General features: G+C 38.1%; 1 protein-coding gene across 3 annotated transcripts in view; it reads right to left on the bottom strand.

The window, feature by feature from the left end:
• WDR36 (WD repeat domain 36) overlaps window positions 1-18500 on the bottom strand; it is a 53334-nt gene extending 34834 nt beyond the window's left edge. For all 3 annotated transcript variants that reach the window (XM_030512812.1, XM_030512811.1, XM_030512813.1), the window contains exons 1-16: window positions 18287-18500; window positions 17263-17290; window positions 14685-14785; window positions 14079-14196; window positions 13056-13188; window positions 11340-11394; window positions 10361-10493; window positions 9352-9527; window positions 8652-8772; window positions 6390-6455; window positions 5314-5397; window positions 3610-3764; window positions 2843-2957; window positions 1478-1643; window positions 1080-1188; window positions 222-301 (exon numbers count right to left, since the gene is read on the bottom strand). In XM_030512812.1, the coding sequence (XP_030368672.1) occupies window positions 222-301; window positions 1080-1188; window positions 1478-1643; window positions 2843-2957; window positions 3610-3764; window positions 5314-5397; window positions 6390-6455; window positions 8652-8772; window positions 9352-9527; window positions 10361-10493; window positions 11340-11394; window positions 13056-13188; window positions 14079-14196; window positions 14685-14785; window positions 17263-17290; window positions 18287-18448 (1802 nt within the window). In that variant the 5' untranslated portion in view covers window positions 18449-18500. The remainder of the gene's footprint in view (window positions 1-221; window positions 302-1079; window positions 1189-1477; window positions 1644-2842; window positions 2958-3609; window positions 3765-5313; window positions 5398-6389; window positions 6456-8651; window positions 8773-9351; window positions 9528-10360; window positions 10494-11339; window positions 11395-13055; window positions 13189-14078; window positions 14197-14684; window positions 14786-17262; window positions 17291-18286) is intronic.
• Window positions 18501-18794: the final 294 nt, after the last annotated feature.

Here is an 18794-nt window from a genome sequence, read left to right as displayed (position 1 = left end):
GATCTTCAGGACATTTTTATTCTGTACACCCAGAAAAAGGCACATATTGCTAGCATCAGACAGAACTAATATACTGGGTATTGAGTTGTTACACCACGTACAACTTTTAAGTATCACACAGTTTAGGTTGGTGACTATCAAGTCAGAAGGCTTTTTGCCACTTAATAAACAGAAAGGTGATAATAATACACTTTCTGCTATACGTGTTTAAACTGACTCACCATCCAGAGGGAAGGTCCCAAGTCTTAATTGAACAGTCCATTGATGAAGTTATTAGCCAACGACCATCAGGACTGAAAGTCTAAAATGAACCAGACAATTTAGTGGTAAAAGTGGCAAGTCAGACACTACACGACGTCCTGTTTTACACAGTTCAAGATTAGGTTGCTCCCTAACACCAGGATGACAACATCTGGCCATAAAAGAAAACTTACACCACATTACTGAAAGCAAGAAAAGGACAAAAATGGAAGCTATTTCAGAACAGTTTTAAATATATGACACAGAATACACCTGGCTGTTAATAAAAGCACTTTGGTCCTTGCTTTTATGTTAATGATGAGAAACACTGAGCATAAAACTGAAGAAATCAAGGAAGTACGTACTTACTAGCACTTAAAATTAAATCAGAAGCTAAAAGGTATTTCAGTGAACACTTATTTTACAAGATGTAAAATAAGGCATTATTAGTGTGTTGCATAATCTTAGATCTGTTTACACCTTTTATTGACCTGGCTCATTGTTTCTATATGTATATAGCTAAGAGCCTCGCACAATTTTGCTCCACAGTGTGGTTTTCATTATTCCTAATGCTTTCTTCTGTTAAAACCAAAATTAGCTTGTTGCAAAGCTACAGTAAAATCCGAAAGCACACTAAAAATACATGGCCATTTGAACCCTATACATTTTGACTTGAAAACTAACATGGCCAGAACTGCTGTAGAGCTGAATACAGCTTTATTATTCACAGCTGAACATAATACTCAGTGACTTAACATAGGCAGAGAAACCCAGAAACCCACCATGTGTAAAAGTAATTAGGTATCTGTATACGTTACAAAAAATAAGTTAACAATTACCATGTCATTAATCCTTCCATGGTGTCCTGAGAACGTCCTGACAATCTTCCTGGTTTCTATATCCAAAACACTAATACTGAAGTCCTCAAAGGCAATTCCCAGAATACCACTGCCAAGAATCATTAGCACATATGGTAGTGAATACTCATAGACAAAAATTGAAAGCAACAGCTCAACATTGCTCCAAAAATCTTTTACCCTAGGATAGTATCAGATAAATAGAATTACATTCCTTCTGTCTAATAAAATGTTTTGTACTTGTTTTGTTTTGTCAACTAGTAGTCAGTTGTATTTAAAAGCATCAGAAATTTAAACTTCATTAGAATATTTGGTTGTAATCCTAGACTTATATACTTACAGCAAAACAATATGCACATGAAATAGCTTCAGTTTCTTACCTGTCCCTGTGAAGAAGAATTCCACTTGGAACACATGAAAGCTCAGTGGAGTAAACTAGATCTTTAGTTTTGAATTTCCAAAATTTAATTAATCCTTCACTACCAGCTGTGACTGTCAGCTGATTTAATCCATCCACTGCTACACCCCTAATGGCTCCCTCATGTGCTGCAATCAAGGGAAAAGAAAGTTGTACTTGAGAATTTTAAATACAGCATAGAAATCAGCAGAATGCCAAACACAATTCTGTCTTGGCCTAACTACACTAAATGAGCAGTAAGCAAGTGATAAACAATTCTAAGGCCACCTGCAAGACTGAATATTAGAACTTTCTTTATCAGTAGAGAAAACAAATTGCTTTAAAGTAAGCACATGGAATTCAATACACAGGCTGCAAGTAATTGAAACTGAATATTAACTTTCATTTCTGCCTTCAGTTTGGGGGACTTTTTGTGAATGTGAGATTTGAGGGATTTTTTGCATCAGTTACCATATGCCTCCAAGGCGGCCCGACCGCTCCAGACAACATTTATAGCTTTAGTTCTGGCACAAAGTCTACTTTACGCTACAGTATAAAGATAAGGCATAGCTCCTCTGGCTTTGCATCAATTTTATTTCTTCATCTAGGCCTAGGGCTACTGGCCAGTAACCGAACTTCAAAAATTCATCCCGTTATCAAATAACGATGACCACTTCGTGTTTGCTATGCTAGAGGTCTTTTAGAAACTCAGTAAGCTTTAAGGGTTCATCAAGACTTTTTCCTTGCTTCTATAATAAAACAACTCAGATCATGATGGACCTAATATAAACTGCAGACCTACAAAGCAACAGCAAACATACATGAGGATACATCACATGAAATACGTATATATGCAACCATTAAAAGGAAAGTCTGAACACTGTTACTTACATTAAGTCCTAAGTCTGCAGCTGGGTAATTGAAAATAATAGCATACATAAAGAACTGGACTTGCTTAGAATTTCAATTTCACATGCATGTATTCTTTCACTTTTAAGCAGGGAGCACAAAACAGATGGAAAAATCTGTCTCAGAGATAGAACCTTGTAACAAGAAGCCAAGTACTGGAAAAGTGATTATTTCAAAAAGAGCTGAGGCCAGAGGATCTCATTAGATCACTAACAATTTTGGTAACTGACAATTTTGTGTTAATTAGCTAATACCAGAGCTGTTAAAACTAGCAGGGATCCTGTCCTTCAAAGTAGGTTTCAAATTACTTCTGATTACAGTGCAAGATAGGACAGCGTAGGGTAATCAGAAACACTGAAAATAGTCTCACATTCACCTCAAAAGCTAAGTTAAAGTTCTTAGACAACAGAACACCAGGCTGTGGTGTGGCAATTCTTACCTCTTTCGTCACCGTAATGCCCTCTGTGAATGCCAGACTGCATGTTATATACATCTACCTGTCCAGTTGACAATCCAATTACAGCAAAGTTCCCACATGAGGTAATGTCAACTGCCTTTTGAGGGGAAATAGAAAAAAAGAACACCTATGAAAACAATTCTTTAAATGTGTATCTAATTAGCAAAGTTGTTAGAAGATATGTAAAATATCAGGAATACAAGACTTGTATGTTTTTATCAGACTTCAAGGAAAACTGCACAGAACGAAACAGATTACACCTCAAAACAAATGAGAGAGTGGCTCTTAAAAATCAACAGGCAGTCAACAAGTAACATATATGGCACTGTATGCTTATGCAGGATAATGAAGTACTGCCTTAGTGACATCCATCAGAAGTCGTATCTGATAATATCAAAAAGTATCTTCAACAATTTGCATTCACAGAGCATGTTTACCATCAGTGGCATATACTCAACTCTATATGACTATGACAGATTAAAGGTAAACACCAACGGCCTATCTGAATCAGAAAATAAAATCTGCACTTAATCTGCATGTTTCAGGAAAAAATGCATATGCAGCATTTTTCTTAAGACCATATGCATTACAAAACAGCTAGCAGGACGCAATGAGGTGGCAGAAAGCACTTTGTAAGTCAACTAAAACATATCTAGGTTGTGCTTTTTTATTCTAAATATTATTTCTGCACAAATAGCTAAAAAATAGCATATATTGTAATGCTGAAGAAACATCCTAAATAAACTTACTGTTGCATATATATCAATAGGTTTGTGTTTGCTAAATTCTTCTGGCTTCAGTTTATGAGCTCCCATGGAAGTTTTCTGATAGTTCCAAGTTGTACATGTTATATACCCTTGATGGCAGGCAACAATACCATCCCAGTCACTCTGATGTGCCACTTCTGCAACATAACACATATTCCGTTTAGAAACAATCATTATAATAAGTCAAACAAGCTCTTCTGATATTTTACATTACCTTTAGGCAAAATAGTTCATATTTACTGTTGTTCTTGGACAGTCAAAAGGCTACCATTCAGAAAAACCACCAGGCAAACCACTGTGCATTTGCTAGTGTAACTAAAATGCTAACAAAACCACAAACATTTTTTTGGCACGTGAAGTTTCATGATGTTGTATTTTTAAGTCTATTCAGTTTGAAAAGCATATTTAAAGAATTTAAATGGTTTAAACTGCCCTATCTGCACACATTTCTAGCAGAGTCTTTTAAGTGTTTCTTCAGCTGCTAAAGCAGCAGAAGCCACTAGGTTAACAACTTCAAGCAGAGTTAAAGAGCTAAGTGTGCTCCACATAGCAAATGACTTTTCTGCATTTGCAGGAAAATCATTCCTCAAAAGCTCAGTATCCAAATTTTGTAGTCAAATATGGTATCTGGGGATCTACCCCCCCCTCCCCCCCCCGGAATGTATATATTTAATAAAACTGAAAGCTTGAAATTGGGTATCTCTAGGACTTCAGTGAATAAAACAACAAAATACAAACTAGTTCACTTCATCAAACAAGAGACAATATAACAAAAAAAACCCCAACTCTTAACTAAAAGGTACTTAAATAAATGCTTTCTTATACCTCCAAACGAATTTAAGATATCTCTACAACCTTGAAGTAGCAGAAGTAGAATTTAAGGTAATAGTAGTAGAATTCAAGGTAGTTCTACTACCTTAATCAGGTAGATCTAATACTAATTTTAGAAGTGCATATATACATATATATATACACACACATGTATTTGCAAAAGTACATACAGATAGTCTATATCACTGAAGTCTCCAAACATAAATACCGTATGTAGCTAAACAGCTACACAAAATTGTAAATCCAAACCTTTCAACATACGAAAAATCAACCATCTTCCAAAGACAAAAGAATTGCTACACTCAGGGCAAAATAGACTTCAAACCTAAAGAGGAGGGTATTAATTTAAAGAATTTTGATGAAGCAAAGATAACTGCAATTCCGATTCAGAAAGCTAGGTTTATATTTGCATACTGAGTTACAAATGAACTGAGTAATTTGTTTTTAAAAAGTCAGAAATTTGACTTTGAAAAAAGACTCACATAAAGAAACTCAGGAAGCAAAAAATCAACCACTCTAAGATTTCCTCAGTTGACAAAAATCTTCATCCCCCATAACTGCTGGTTCTCCAGCCTGGAATAATACGTACACCAGAAGATTCTGGCTTTCATGCTGGAGATTTTGAAGCCAAGAGCCAGTTAAACATAAATACATTTGAAATAAAATGCCCCTTTCTGAAATAACAGAAAAATTTACCAAGTAAAATGTCATTTTAAACTGTCACTCAACATCTCATGAGAGGCCACAGAATCTCATCTTGATACAGCACAGGCTTTCAAAACAGTAGCTTCTTGAGGGTTAAAAGACAAAATAAAGACATGTTCAGCTCTGTAATGTATTTCACAGACTACTTACCTGAAGCAAAGACTGTAATTGGTGGAAGTGCCATCGTATCAAGCTTAAGACCTTTCTTTTTTGATTTCTTTTTGTTAATTGAACCTTAAAAGAAAAAAAGTTAGGTGTCTCAATCTCATGGCTAGATCTGAGAATAATGGTTTAAAAAGGACTGTTTAGCAAATATAAAGTTCCTATTAAACTTAGATAAATTTGGCTTACATTGATTCAGCATTGCCGTTACCTAGGGTTTGAAGAGTTAAGAACATTAATAAGATTTCCTGTCAAAATTCGTGTGATGTTCAGCAAATGACTAGCCAATTATATTCACGTATGTATTACTCAACCAATTTGTTCCAGAATCTTGTGCTGACATCTTGAGGCAGAGGTTCCCCCCTCACAGCTAAAACCACTGTCACACAGATGCGAATATATAAAGCAATATGTAACACCCAGCCCTTTCAATAACTAAACATCATGGTTTAGCCAAAGTCATAAATTTCAAATTTATGGCCAAAGGATATATATATGACCTATTAATATACATCTGTCTATTCAAATCTAAATGTAAATACATAGATATTAATATATAGACACTTGAAAATAAAAATCTTAGTCTTTGAGTCTTATTTTCTGGACTGTACAAGAAATGATGTCCCTTAACCATGGCATTGTGTGGAAGATGTGTTTTTAAATTAAATTCTACATTAAATCAAAGGAACTAAAGTCAAGAAATATGAATGAACTAATAATTTAGTCAATTGAGTAGGAGGGAAATGGGGTAAAAAGTTGTAATTGCACATGCTGAAATGTCGGCTACTGCTTTACACATTTTTAATACAGAAGTCATGCCCAACATTTCCCACACTGAAATAATATACGCTACCAAGCTACAGAAATTACGTTTAAGTACAAACAAATCTGAGAGTACACTTCATATACATCAGGAAGGACTGAGTTTGCAGAACAACTGAGGTGAATAGTTTTCGTACAACAGAAAGTGAAAGTAAGGGCTACCTAATGTTTTAGCTCCTGTTTATGTAAGTATTTTTCAGGGTTTCTTTCACCAATATATGTACTTTCACTGAAATACTTACCGCGTCCTAAACTTTTATTGAACTTTTCATGCACTGTTGAAAAAGACTGCAATGTTCCATCTTGACCTGTCAAGATATCAGCAAAAATCAACTTTCTGTTCACTCATAAGCCAACTGAGCAAGAAAAATAGAATATAAGCACTCAGGAACTTCAAACACCATAATGAAGTATTTACTAAATAATAAAGTATTTACTAAAACTCCTGGTCCAAGTTAGACACACTATAAGCAGTGGAAGTAATGGGGTATAATTTTTTATGGTCTATATCCCATTCCTACTACTTCACCCCACACGTGATCAGAATGACACCTCTTTTATAAACATCACCTCCATGTACAATTTCTCTGACCCCTCTCCTTTCTCCATCACAATATCTAGCTGTTCCCAGCTTTTTATGATCAAAACCTCAAATAAAACTGTGATATCCTTCAAATATCTCCATAATACTTCTAAAGCTTTCCCACGACCCCATATACTTCTTCACCAACTACAATATCCCTTGCTTTATGTTTTGTCAAACATATGCTGTGGTTGGTTAAGAACTCCATCTGGGTTAGCCAGTAAGCTAACCCTAACAAAAATGGTCAAAGCTGAGTTGTCCATCCTTCCTGTAAACCAGGACACTAATGGGACTTCCCTCCTCTACCCAGAGAACAATGCTCACAGAACTAATGGGAATTTAATTTAATTCAACAAAAAGACAGAAGGCTCAAATTGGAAACTGGAAAACAGATATACTTTGTAAGGGAGATATGGACAAGGCATAACCAGAAACTAACATAAAATGAAACTGCACAATGCATGTAAAATTAAATGCAAGACAATTTTTTTTTTATCAGAAGAATCACAAAACATTTTTACCAGGCGAAACAAATAAGGAAACTAAAAATTAGTACAAGTGAACTTAAATAATTTGAAAGATAATTTAACAATTATAGTATTCAATCAACCTTTTTCTCGTATTCAATCAACCTTTCCTTGCTTCTATGATACAGAAGTAACGCAGGATCTGTATACTGGGAACTGAGGGAAATGTTAAGCTCAATGAAAGCCAGTGACATTGGTGAAATTTTACGAAATTAATTTGTGGAGATGCCTGTTTTAAGGAAACAAGGGGCACTTGGAAGGCACCCCACAGTATTGCTAATTCATTTCTGTTGCAAAGTTTTACCACTGGTTCAGAAAACAATGTAGAGAGATAGTCTCCTTGCACTGCAAATATATCAGATCTCAAAACCCGAGACCCTTTTCACTTTAGTGGCTGCCTCTGCTCTCTCCATGTTTCAGTACAGTTAACAAAGCAATGAAGCGCGAAAACAAACATAAGGATTTTTAAGCAATTCTTGACTGTTCCTGTGGTTCACTTGGTGTGAGCTGAATTACTGTCAAGTAACTAGTGAACTGAATCCAAATTACTAGTTGGATGACCAGCGACTAATTTTAGCGCAGGTAGTTTTAGCACAGTATATTGCTGTGCTGTATTACATGTAACATTCATCAAAATCTAATGTTTTCAAAGTTGCCCACGCAGACAATTTCATTACTTCAGAGTAATTAGAGATTAGGTGAAGAGTCTCTATTATTCCATTACTGAAGTGTTCTGGGCCACAAAACCATCTGATGTAGTACTTAATTTCCAAAGGCACCTATTTATAGATTTTTAAATATGCTAGTTTCTAAGGAAGGGTAGTCACACATTTTTACACTTTTAGGTTAAAATCTTAGTAACAAGCAACATTCAGAGTATGTAGACACAACTGAGCTGTAACAGATTACAAAGACACTGCAACCCAAAAAGCTTGCTTAAATTAGTGGGAAAGGTGGAGGGTCTCCTCTAAGTTACTAACTGCATTATGCTGCTTATTTTTTCCCTGTCACAACAGAATTTCCTTAGCTGTTACAGGTTTTCTGTACAGCTTTTGACCAGCTGATAGTTCCTTAGGAGATAATGAAACAAATTTTACTCACCAAGCGTATGCAAATGGATGACAAAAGCAGCTCGTAAGCTTTTCTGCTTATAACTACTCTTCAACCTACCAGCTTTTCTGCTTATAACTACTCTTCAACCTACCAGCTGATAATCCTCTAGGGAAACTGTGAAATAGTTTGATACAGTAATAAATGCTACCATGTACACTGATCACTTACTAAGTTTCATAAATACACACACATAACAAAAAATAAAATCTATTGTATTAGTAAAACAAATAAATTAGCTTTACATGCTGATCAGACTGAAGAATAAGACTGAGAATTCATACCTGCACTAAGAATTTGCTCTCCGTTTTGCCCATGGTATCTGATTTTTGTTGGTGGTGCACTATGCCCCATCCGGCTTCTCAATACACGTCCTGTACCACCAGGGCCATCAAATATCCACACCTGCCTCCCAAAAAAAGAGCAGAAAAACAAAGCTGATAAAAATTGTCCTGCCAGTAATTACCACTCTTGGCAGTGGAATAGGCTTAGCTGAGAGCTGGTGCAGCAAACTTCACACATTGGCTTTCATCCTCGATCCTAGAAAACTCTGGAGGTTTCCTACCACAGCAGCTGAATGTTTCCCACTGTTCATTCTGTCTCTCCACCAAAGGCTAATGGCATCAGTGGACGCGCGGCACAAGGGACTTATCAACAGCAACTGCTCATGACCCAGAACATTAAAAAAAAAACCCCAACAGATCAAGATTTAAGATAGCGTACCAGGATACAAAGCGTGGTTATGGAAAAGTGGATCCAAAGCTCTTCAAGGCTATCACAAAGCAGTAAATGAAGCAATGACATCATGGTAGCAAATACTTAAATTGCCCTATTACAGATCAACTGAGAGTCAGCAACTTCAGGAATTTGAGTTTTGTTGTATGTTTTTAATTTGACAACTGCTTCAATCCAAACTAAACGTTTACACTTCGGAGGACTGCAATAAAAACGTAACAGCAGATAGGAGCAGCTATTGTAACTTACCTGTATAGCGTTATCAGCACCATTAGTAATAAGCAGTGGCTCTCCAGGGACAAACGACATACCAGCTATTGCTGTGGAATGGGCATCTTGCATCTGACACATTAGCTTCTTCTCTTCTAGATCCCACAAAGCAATGTGTCCAATTGGGCTACCAGCTGCCATTACTGGGTGTCCATCTGCTCAACAACAACAAAGTTCAAAAGGTTTGCTTACTGACATTCAGCTCACCCTTGCTGACTTCTCACATCTTAAAACTGATGCAAGGAAAGGCTACAATCACAAAAAAAAAAAAAAATCTCAAGCTGATTCTAAAAGTATGTTTTAAGTGAACTATTCTGGTTATTTCAAATAGAAAAGAAACAAAAGTTCACAGATAAAAAAAACAGGATTTTTTTTTTTTTTTTTATCATTTAAGAACAAATACATCTAAATCCAGCAGATGATGCTAGAGGTTTTGCTTGGAAGCACAAGAGGTATTCTACCTGTACCATTTTCAAAAGTTACTCTACACCCAAGATGCTTCCCCAAGCTTATTAGCCTACACACATGAGGATGTGAGTGCTACTGTGTCACAACTCTGGAAGTTACCAGTCCCTTTTCTAAATCTTCTTGAGCTTTTCACTTAACAGCAAAAATAAATTTTAGAAATGCACTCAAAGACTGACTATAAAATGAGTACAAAAGTTCAACACAATTCAGTTATATTTACACTAAATTTCCTAAATATAAAGACAGTAAGAGATTAGAAAACATCTAATTAGAGTATTGTATGTCATACTTCCTGTGCACTGAATCAGTACACAAGAAAATACTATAAAACAGCCAGTATGATGAAGATGCATAATCTCTCTTACTTATTGGCAACTTTTCTAGATTAACTGCAGCCTTTGAAAACTAAAACTCTCAGCCCAAATTTTCGTTCTGAAACGCTTATGAGAACACAATTTCATACCTTACACTTAGTTTTAGTGATTTTGTACAAATTTTCACTAAAAATGCTATGACTTACCTGTACGAAAAGATATTGCTGTGATAGGACCCCAGTCTTGTTGAAATTTCATCAGAGTTTCATCAAACTTAATATTATGTATAATGATATGACCAGATACAAGACCAACTGCAACAACATCCACTGCTGGAGCCTGCAAGAAAAATTGAACAGCAACCGAAATGAAAAAGGAAAAGCTTGTTGCTACACTACTAATACCAATACATACGAAACAATGTATCCTAAGTCCAGGAGAAATAGTAAAGAAACAAATAAAGCATCTTGCACAAGAACTTGTATCTACATTACCTTAACACATGATTGAACATGTGAAAGATCTAAACAAAAAATGCGAGATGCAAGATTTTGTGCTCAAGTCTCCATTGGATGAAACAATTCTATTTCCAGAAGCTGGAACTCCTTTGAAAAACACCCCACTCTACATTTTCAGATCTTGTACACTATCAGTCACCCTGCAACAAGCCCTGTATTTACAAGTTTTATCCAGGATAACCGCAAACCATTTTCAAAGCTGTGATCAATGCTACCAATAAATTTTAATTCATTTTTATATTTAAAAATATACAGTAAATACAATTATAACACCTTTTATTGAATCAGCAAAATCTACATTTTATTAACCTCCAAAGCAAAATAAATTTAGCTTTAAATTTAAAAAACTGCCAGAAGTTACATGATACACATGCACTTGCAAACAAACTGTTTCTGTGAGTTCGCTACATCATAGAGTGAATAAAGGCTACAGATGTGATGAACACTAAACAGCTAAGATGCTAAATAGAACAAAACTAGAACTAGAGGAAGGGCAGATAATACGCCTTCAAGTCTACCCCTCTTCAATGAATAAAATGCTCGAGAGGGTTATTAAAATTACCTGAGAGAATGTAAGTCATATTTATTGCTATAATTTTAAACAACAATATTTTGCCCTCTGTTCTTGACCAGTTATGTAAGAAAATAAGATACCAAAAATACTAACTTGTTCAAGTGTTGTGACTGCAAAGTGCCATCCTGGAAAGGAATATAAGAGTTTGCTGGAAAACAAACACACAAGAAACACACATCAACTTTTTTCTTTTTCCCCACAACAAAATGGCTGCTTTACATGCACTTACACAGAAAAGTACGTAAGCTTACAGAACTGTGATACTAATAAATAAGGTGAAGAATAAAACTTCTGGTTAATTTTTATTGGAAAAAGTTAGCATCATGCATTAATACCACAAAGATGACATGACATGACATAAACAGGAAGGAAGACCCTTCTATGCCGGTTGCTTCCCATGCATTTCTGCTCTGAACACACCTCTTCAGAATTATTAACATTACCATATAAAGCCAGGTCCAACTTCTATTAAATCCTTCATTTGTAGACTAACTTCCCTAAATGAAGACACTAACTCATATTACAAGCACACCCCACCTTCTTTCTTTTAGAAATGCTAACAGTCAAATTTTAGAAATGCTTCAGTCAAAACCTAAAGCAGGACTGTTCACTGACAAGGCAGTAATACAGTACTTATTAAGGGTGAAATTATGGACACAGTGTTCAAGAACACACATGATTATAAAAGTATTCCATTACCACAGATACAGGTTGTCATTCTCAAAAGACTGCCAGCAGCCACGTGTTACCACCTCTCACTTTCCTTTCTTGCCAGAGACCATCAAATTTCCCCCTCGATATTCCAATTTATTTTTTTGCCTAATTTTGCCCACACCTATCTACAAAATAATCTATGTAGGGAGCAAAATAGTCAAACATAGATACTGCTTAACACAGCAACATTGCCAAAAGAGTACTAAAAGTCCCGTAAGTTTTTACACAATTAAAAGAGAAACTAATCCATCTAATGAAGACTTTTCGTCATCTAGGATGTGCTGCATCTCAGATGCTGTGACAAGCATTTAAAAGACGTAAGAGTACTATGAATAGAGGCATTTACTTTTCTGTATTTTTAGGTTATTCCTACATAGCGTATACACCACCTCCAAAACATCAGAATATGAAACAAAAAAAAATAGCAGTTGTATCTGTGAAATATACAGTAGTTATAAGATTAAAACACTGAACTATGCAAGCTGAGTTAACACCTATTTGCCGTACATACATTAACATGCAGGGAAGTTCTCTGTAGCTGTAACTTTCACAAGTTAGAAAAACATCTGACCATGGTAGGCATGAAATACTGCCATTATGGATGGTGCTCTACTGGGACATGCTCACAGACAGCTACATGCCTACACATCTCTTATTTGAATATAAGAATCAAATGCTAGTAATTACCTCCACACTACCTGGCAGCATTTCCTTGGACCCACAACAACCAAACAAGTAAGCTTGGAAGAAGGAAGGCAGAAGGCCTGAACATGCATTTACTATTATTCTAATTATTTTCATGGGAAAGCTATGCAATTCCAAGAAATAATAATAACTTAAAAGTAATTTAAAAAAAAACAATCCTGAACAATCCCTGATATTTTGCAAGAACAGTAAACACCACGCAACTTGAAAGGTATCAGAATTCAGGGAGAAGCAGCATTCTCTGTTCCTGGAGATACACCAACTGAAAACCTGTGCCAAAGGACTCAGTAAAAGATTCCATGTTCAAAACCTAGTGTACTTAAAAGTATTATTTGTTGCATACGAAACTACTTGGAGCATGAAGTGCATCCAGGTTATTAAGAATCTTACTTGGATCTTATATTCCACAGCTGCAAGCTCCCTTGTTCACTCCCAAGGAGAATTTTATTCAAATAGGTGCTGGGATGCAGAACTGCAGAAACTGCAAAAGTGGCCTTATCAAAATCCACTTCAAGATACTGCTCTGCAAAAAAGTAAGAAACAATGTTAGTGTTGCTACCCCCTACAAATCTGCAGGTTTGTCATCCCTTCACAAACGTAAAGACAGAACTGATGTTTACTCTGTACAAATGCCACTGGTGTTTCCTGCATTAAAGGATTAGGTAATGCAAAATAGGACAGGCTAAACTTCTTTACACTGTAACATCTGTTGGCTTGAAGGTATATTTTTTCCCTATAAGCCTACCTAACACAACGATCTGGCAAAACTGCAATGATCTGTATCTTTCTGAAGGATGACTGCTCCTGCCTGAGCAGAACACCTCAAGTGATTAGCATGCCTTTTGTTTGTTATAGCAACTTCAGATCCCTAAAGCCTGTCTGCAGCCACTTTCAAGACCCAGCATCCAGGAAATGACACTGGTCACACCAATAAGAATGCTTTCTAAAGAAAAAATTTCAGGGCACTGAAGCACGATTTCCTAAGGCACTTTACAATGGCATGAGAAGATGCTGACACAGTTTTAAGATGATTCGTAAGAATTTAGTCTTACCCAGACTGGTAAATATCAAGGATTTCAGAGATGGTGCCAAAGCTACAGTACCACACTCTTTACCAGAAACTGGAACACTAAAATGCAACTTCCGTATAAGCGTATCTTTTTACACGTATACGGAACCTTACGAGGTCTCTGCGAGGCCAGAGACCAAAGAGGTGCAGGATCCATTCATGAAAAATTACTGAAGAGGTAGGACTTCAGATTACCACTTGAGTAGCACTATCATTTAAGCATTTTTTTCTTTTTAAAGAATAAACTACTTTCGAACACACGCATTTTAAAAAAACCCTTTTTTTAACATTACTGTTAACAATGCTATCCTATAAAGTACTGACAACAATGAAGTGTCTCTCACCTTCTGACTGTGCATCCCAAACAATAAGAACATTATCAACATCCACAGAGATGACATGATCACCAAAGGGCTGCAGAAGGTGTATCCTTGCCTTGTGACCTTCATATGTATGAACCACCTATAATTTCAAATTAGAAACGTTTTCAATATAAGCTGTTCAGACAGCATGCAATGCTAACATAATACTTGAGGACAGTTTACATGTCAGCAACAAATTTAAATAAAATACATGTAAAGACCACACAACTTTAAGTGGAAGACAGATAATTTTCTCTGATATTTGAAACTGTTAACAAAAATATTTTTAAGTATTTTTAATTATTTTGTTTTATTGTAATTAATTTATATGAATTTGGAATTATCATTTTTCCGTAACTACTTATTATTTCATTTCTATCTTTAAGTAGCTACTTTATTATTATAATGAATACATAAAACTAAGGTCAGCCATTATATTCTATTTTAAGCTTTTTATTCTGCCTTTACAGTTTTTGCTTGTCTAAAATTAAAGGTACTAACATCTATGTAAATAGTCTTTTGTAGAAAATTAACTGTCTTGAACATAACTGTTTTGTACCATTAACCAATAAATAAACTAATAAAAACCTCTTTGTTTCTGGCAAAAGCATGGAGAACATTGTCGTAGGAAGCAAATATCAACATGCGGTCTGCTGCCAAACATGTAATGTCTTGTGGCAAAGCATTACCTGTTAATCAAAGAAAAGAAAATTTGAACAAGTTTCAGGTTAGTAACAAAAGAGAAAGCCTGACTGTATTCGTTTAGCATGGTGACCCACAAAGAAAGCTCTCCTGTTCCAACACTCGGTTGACTTTCTTACAGAAATGCACATTTCAGATTAATGCACTTTTACTATAAATAACATCACACCAATAAGAACAACATCAGATCAATAGATCAGGTGGTTCTTTTGAAAAACACTTAATAAGTAACTGAACTATCACTGCAAGTAAAGAGACATATTAGCTTCGTGAGGGCTTATAAAGAAGTTATGCCAACACAGCACTTCTGTGGACTATCAGAGCCCTACAACCTAACTGGACTGGGAACAGAGATGATAAATGAAAGTCTCAGCACTAGCAATGCCTACTAAGTTAAGCAACTGACCCACTACTGCACCCATTTCCTGACTAAAGACAGCAGGAATTTACTGCTGCAAGAATACCTTACTCCCCATCTTGTGACTGGTTCACAAAGAGTACCTGCTACTGTGATCTGCTGCTTTACTAGCTCAAATGGTAAGAGTCAAAGCTCCAAACCACACTGAGAAGCTGCTGATGTGGTCCCAAAAGATAAGACCACATGTACAGTACTCTGCATGAGCTGCACGCGAGTCTGCTTAGACCAAGACATTTTTAGGCACATGCCAATTAAGAAGTTCAACCATGTTCAACCACGGTGCTCAATTAAGAGCACCAATCACGTAACATCAGTAAACCAATGTCACTGCACAAGAAGCACGTTGTTCATTTTTAGTATTGCAATTTTGTATGTAAAAAACTTAATTTCTCAAAAAACTTAAATTATTATGTCTGTAAGAAGATCTAGCCCACTGAGAACGATTTCACAGAATATGCAATGTTTTTATGACTTTGTAAGCTGAAAACAGAAGTTACATTAATGTGTTTACAGCTGTAACAATTCGCTGCTGTAGATTTTCCTAAATCTAGTCCCGGTTGTGTGACAGTTACTTATTTTCAAGTTTACAGGTACTCTGTTAATGGAAAATACTTTGCTTCATGTGGTCTGTGTAAAACTTTGTGGTATACACGAGTAAAAACTTTACTTTTCAAGACAGCATGCATCTTACTGAATCATCTAATGCTGCCTGAAAGGAACCTTTGGAAATCATCTAGTTCAACCTCCCAAATCTGGATTATCACAAGTACTACATGGGTTTAACTGCAGCTATGCCTAGCTGAGTTCTCAGGGAAAGAGACTGCTCAAGCTCTACACTACAATATGGTCATTTTCTTTAATTGTGTGACCTTCTTAAGCTGCAACCTGTGCCTGTTGCCCCTTGTTACTCTGTCTACTATTACCACCACAAATTCAGCTCTACCATCTTCGTAACTGCCCTTCAGTTAACAGGCTGCCTCTAGGTTGCCCCGTATTTTTCCCTTCACAAGACTGAACAAATGCAGTTCTTCCAATGTCTCTTCTTTTATTGTGTGCTGTAGGCCCTGAGACTCCACAGTTCCCCAGCATTCCTCCTCAAAGAGAAGGGGTGCAGTGGCAACAGGGAGAACTACACTAACTAGTTGTTGCAGTATGGCCTCACCATATGTATGGCCATAAGTATGGCCTCACCAGCACAAAGTGCAGGAGAATAACAACTTTCCCTGATTTGCTGGCCACATGACTAACACAGCCCAGTACACGGCTTGCCTTATTCAGTTACCGCATTGTTGGTCCACATTCAAGCCCCAGCCCCTTTTCAGCATGATGCCACGCAGCCAGTCAGTTCCTCGCTTGTCCAGGATTGTGCACTTGCCCTTGCTGAACTTGGCAGGTTTCTGCTGGCCCAAACTTAGCGTTTGACAACACCTCCCCGGATGAAGCTGTGCCATTCTGGGTGTCAGCTACTCCTCCTAGCATAGTATTGTCTGCAGATTTTTACTAGGAGTGCACGTCACCTCATCACTCAGGCTGTTGGTGAAGGTGCTGAACAATATGGGCCCTGCTTTTGACACCGAGGGTCCTGTGCTCTATTGCCAACTGGATGTCAAACCATCAATTCACATCCTTTGTATCCAGCAGTCCAACCAATTTTTAACACCTCCCTGAAGACTTCTGGTCCCATTCACACCTGTTCTGTTCCTGTAACATGTCCTTCTAATAACCACAAAACCAACAAAAAAGGGATCTGAAATTCAGCTTTACTCACTGCTCACTCCTTAAGGCCTAGGGGTGTTCTTGGAAGAAGAAGATGACAAGGATAGGAGGTTCACAAGGTATATCCCTATGAGAACTAAGTTACAGTTGCAACTGCAGTCTTATCTCCAAATTGACATCTGGTATTTCTCAAAGTCTTTTCAACATATTTCTGTGTAAATACTAGTACATAATTACAATTAACTTTCCATTTCTGAGTTGAGAATCAAGTGCAAATGTCAGATGTGTTAAAAAAATAAATACTGGAATGAACAATTTGCGCATACTTACTCACAGCAACAATACCAAGCTTCTTCACCTGCAATGAAAACATTAAAAGGCATTTTTAGTGATTGGTTGCAATGAATTTGCTATAAACAGAAATTCAAAACTCCAGGAATCAACCTATAGAAGTAATTTGCATGCCTCACAAGACAGAAAAATCATCCATTTTAGTTTACAACAGTATCCCCAGGAAAACTCACAGACAGCAAGTCAAACGGAGCAGGACAATACATTTGTCAAAAGACCGTTAAGCAACACTAAGCTGTGCTTCTTGATATGCTTTACCCTAATGCACAAGAAACTCAGCACATATTTAGACATCTTGCAGAGCTTGGGAAAAACTGTTTTCACATCATCGCTGATTGTACTTTATTTCCTCTTTAACCACACTATGTTATCATTTCTGGCCACATAAATTTGCTTTAGTTAAAATCATCTTTGCCTAGTGATGCCCATTACTGTTTTAGTTCAAAGTCTGTGGACAAGACTGACAGGAGTGAGTGAACCCTAAATGTGTACCAGAAAGGCACATAAAGGAAGATCTAGGCTGTCGGCACCATGTTCACTAGAATCACGAGATTCTGTTTTGTCCTGCTTGCATCCCCTGAAAAATGCTTTTATTGTACAGCAAGAAATGAGTTAACATTACGGGCTTTCATCTTTGAAAGATGCCTATCTGTTCCGACTTTTCATACGACCTAATGGAATGGATTTAACGGATTGCCCCCAAAATCGCACCCCCTAGCCCGCAACTATCCAAATTACAGGCGAGCTTCCGTTTACCCAGACACAAGGGGAAACCCTCTGCATGCGGGCGGCCCTCAGCCGCGCACAGGTCCTGCCCCCTGTACCCCGCCGCCTCTGTTCCTCCCCGCGGACAGCCCCGCTCGCCGCCGAGGCCTGCTACCGGCGGCCGCGGCCTCCTCACGGCGTGGAGGGGAAAAGGCGGCGGCGGGACCCTGCGCCGGCCACTGTCGCGGCAGGCAGGATGCCGGGGAACGGAGCGGGGCAGCGCTGGCCACGTACTCACGTTGTAAGTGTGGACGCTGCGCCCGACGGCGGTGGCCAGGTAGAACTCTCGGTGCCGTCCGTGGTAGCGCAAGACGTGCGGCACGTGGCCGCTGAACCGCCCGAGCACGCGAAACCCGGCGAACAGCCCGCCGCCCGCGCGCGCCATCGCCACGCCGTCCATGCGTCCGCAGGAAGCGCCTCCGCGGCTTCCGCCCCGCGCGCCGCCCCGCTTCCCTGCGCGCACGCACCCGCACCCGCGCGCGCACACACCCCACAGTGAGCCCCGCCCCTCCCCCGCCCACGAGGCGGGTGTGCCCGGGGGGGCGCGCGCCGCGGCAGGCTCCGCGTTCGCCTCTGCAAACGCTGCTCGTAGGCTCCTCGGTTCTAGTCTCCTTTCTTCCCATTTCCTCCCTCTTCCCCCCGGGCAGCCCGGTCGCGGAGGCGGCACAGCGCCGGTGTACCGGCCTCCGGAGCGAGAACAGCCGCTGTGCTTCCCAGGGTGTTTGGTTTATTTCATTCTTTTAATA

This window comes from Strigops habroptila, chromosome Z (genome assembly GCF_004027225.2).
Source record: "Strigops habroptila isolate Jane chromosome Z, bStrHab1.2.pri, whole genome shotgun sequence".
Taxonomy (NCBI): Eukaryota; Metazoa; Chordata; class Aves; order Psittaciformes; family Psittacidae; genus Strigops; species Strigops habroptila.
This window is presented reverse-complemented; position numbering and strand designations above follow the sequence as displayed.